The following is an 874-nucleotide window of genomic DNA, read 5'->3' as shown; positions in this document are numbered from 1 at the left end:
TCCATTCCCCCCCCTCCCGCCTCAGCCCCACCTGTGGGGCCACACCGCCACTTCCATGCCCATGGCCCAGTCCCAGGCCCCCAGCACTATACCTTGGGCCGGCCAGGCAGGGCTCCCAGACGGGGGGNCTGCACGCCTCTGGGCCCCCTGGCACGGCCAACCCACCCAGTGCAAACCCCAAGGCCAAGCCAAGCCGGATCAGCACGGTGGTCTGATGAACAGGGGGAGTGAGCTGGGGCCCAGGGAGGTCTGGAGAATCCACAAGAGATCCCCCAGTTTTTCCAAAATATATATACACGTAGAGATGTCCTCCTCCCCACTTCTTCCCTGCCTCGGGACCCCTCCTCTAACTCCCAAGAGTTGCCATGGGGTTTCCTTCCAGACTGAAGGATCCTTGCCACCTGAAGCCTGGACGCAGGGCTCTCAAGCTCTGGGGAGTGGTGAGGACCTTTTGGAGATCCTTACCCTCTTTGCCCTCTCTTCGTCCCACCCCCATCCCCGAGGTGGCCTCAGACCTCTGGGCCAGTGTGAGCTCCCTGTCAGCTCTGGCTGGTAGAGAATGGCAGGCAGATGTCAGGGGCAGTCAAGGGTGGAGGCTTCCCCAGAGCACCTGTAGCCACATGGGGCTAGGAGAGAGCTCTGTAGAGTTGTGGCCAGACCTCAGCAGGCTTGGCCCTCTCTCAGACCTCAGGGCCTGGCTAACTCCTTCATGTGTCTCTCCACCTGCCAGAGGAACAGGGCTGTCAGTGCACTCAGTGGGTGGGCCCCCACTAACGCTGGCCCCCAAACACACAGTGCTTCTTCTCTGAGCCAGCCTCTGTCCTCTCTCCAGTGGGCCCCAGCCCAGACCTCTTCAGCTTCTGGTCCTTGCCTC

The 874-nt window shown here is 62.0% G+C and overlaps 1 protein-coding gene across 1 annotated transcript in view; it reads left to right on the top strand.

Moving 5' to 3' along the window:
- IQSEC2 (IQ motif and Sec7 domain ArfGEF 2) overlaps positions 1-231 on the top strand; it is a 77,012-nt gene extending 76,781 nt beyond the window's left edge. The window contains 1 exon segment of the mRNA XM_077748283.1: positions 1-231. This exon segment is cut by the window's left edge and continues 93 nt beyond it. Within this exon segment, the coding sequence (XP_077604409.1) occupies positions 1-231 (231 nt within the window).
- The last annotated feature ends 643 nt before the right edge of the window (positions 232-874 follow it).

The sequence above is a fragment of the Crocuta crocuta genome, unplaced genomic scaffold (assembly GCF_008692635.1).
Source record: "Crocuta crocuta isolate KB4526 unplaced genomic scaffold, BGI_CrCroc_1.0 scaffold1307, whole genome shotgun sequence".
NCBI classification, from domain to species: Eukaryota; Metazoa; Chordata; class Mammalia; order Carnivora; family Hyaenidae; genus Crocuta; species Crocuta crocuta.
The sequence above is the reverse complement of the archived record's forward strand: the minus strand, read 5'-3'. Positions and strand labels throughout refer to the sequence as shown.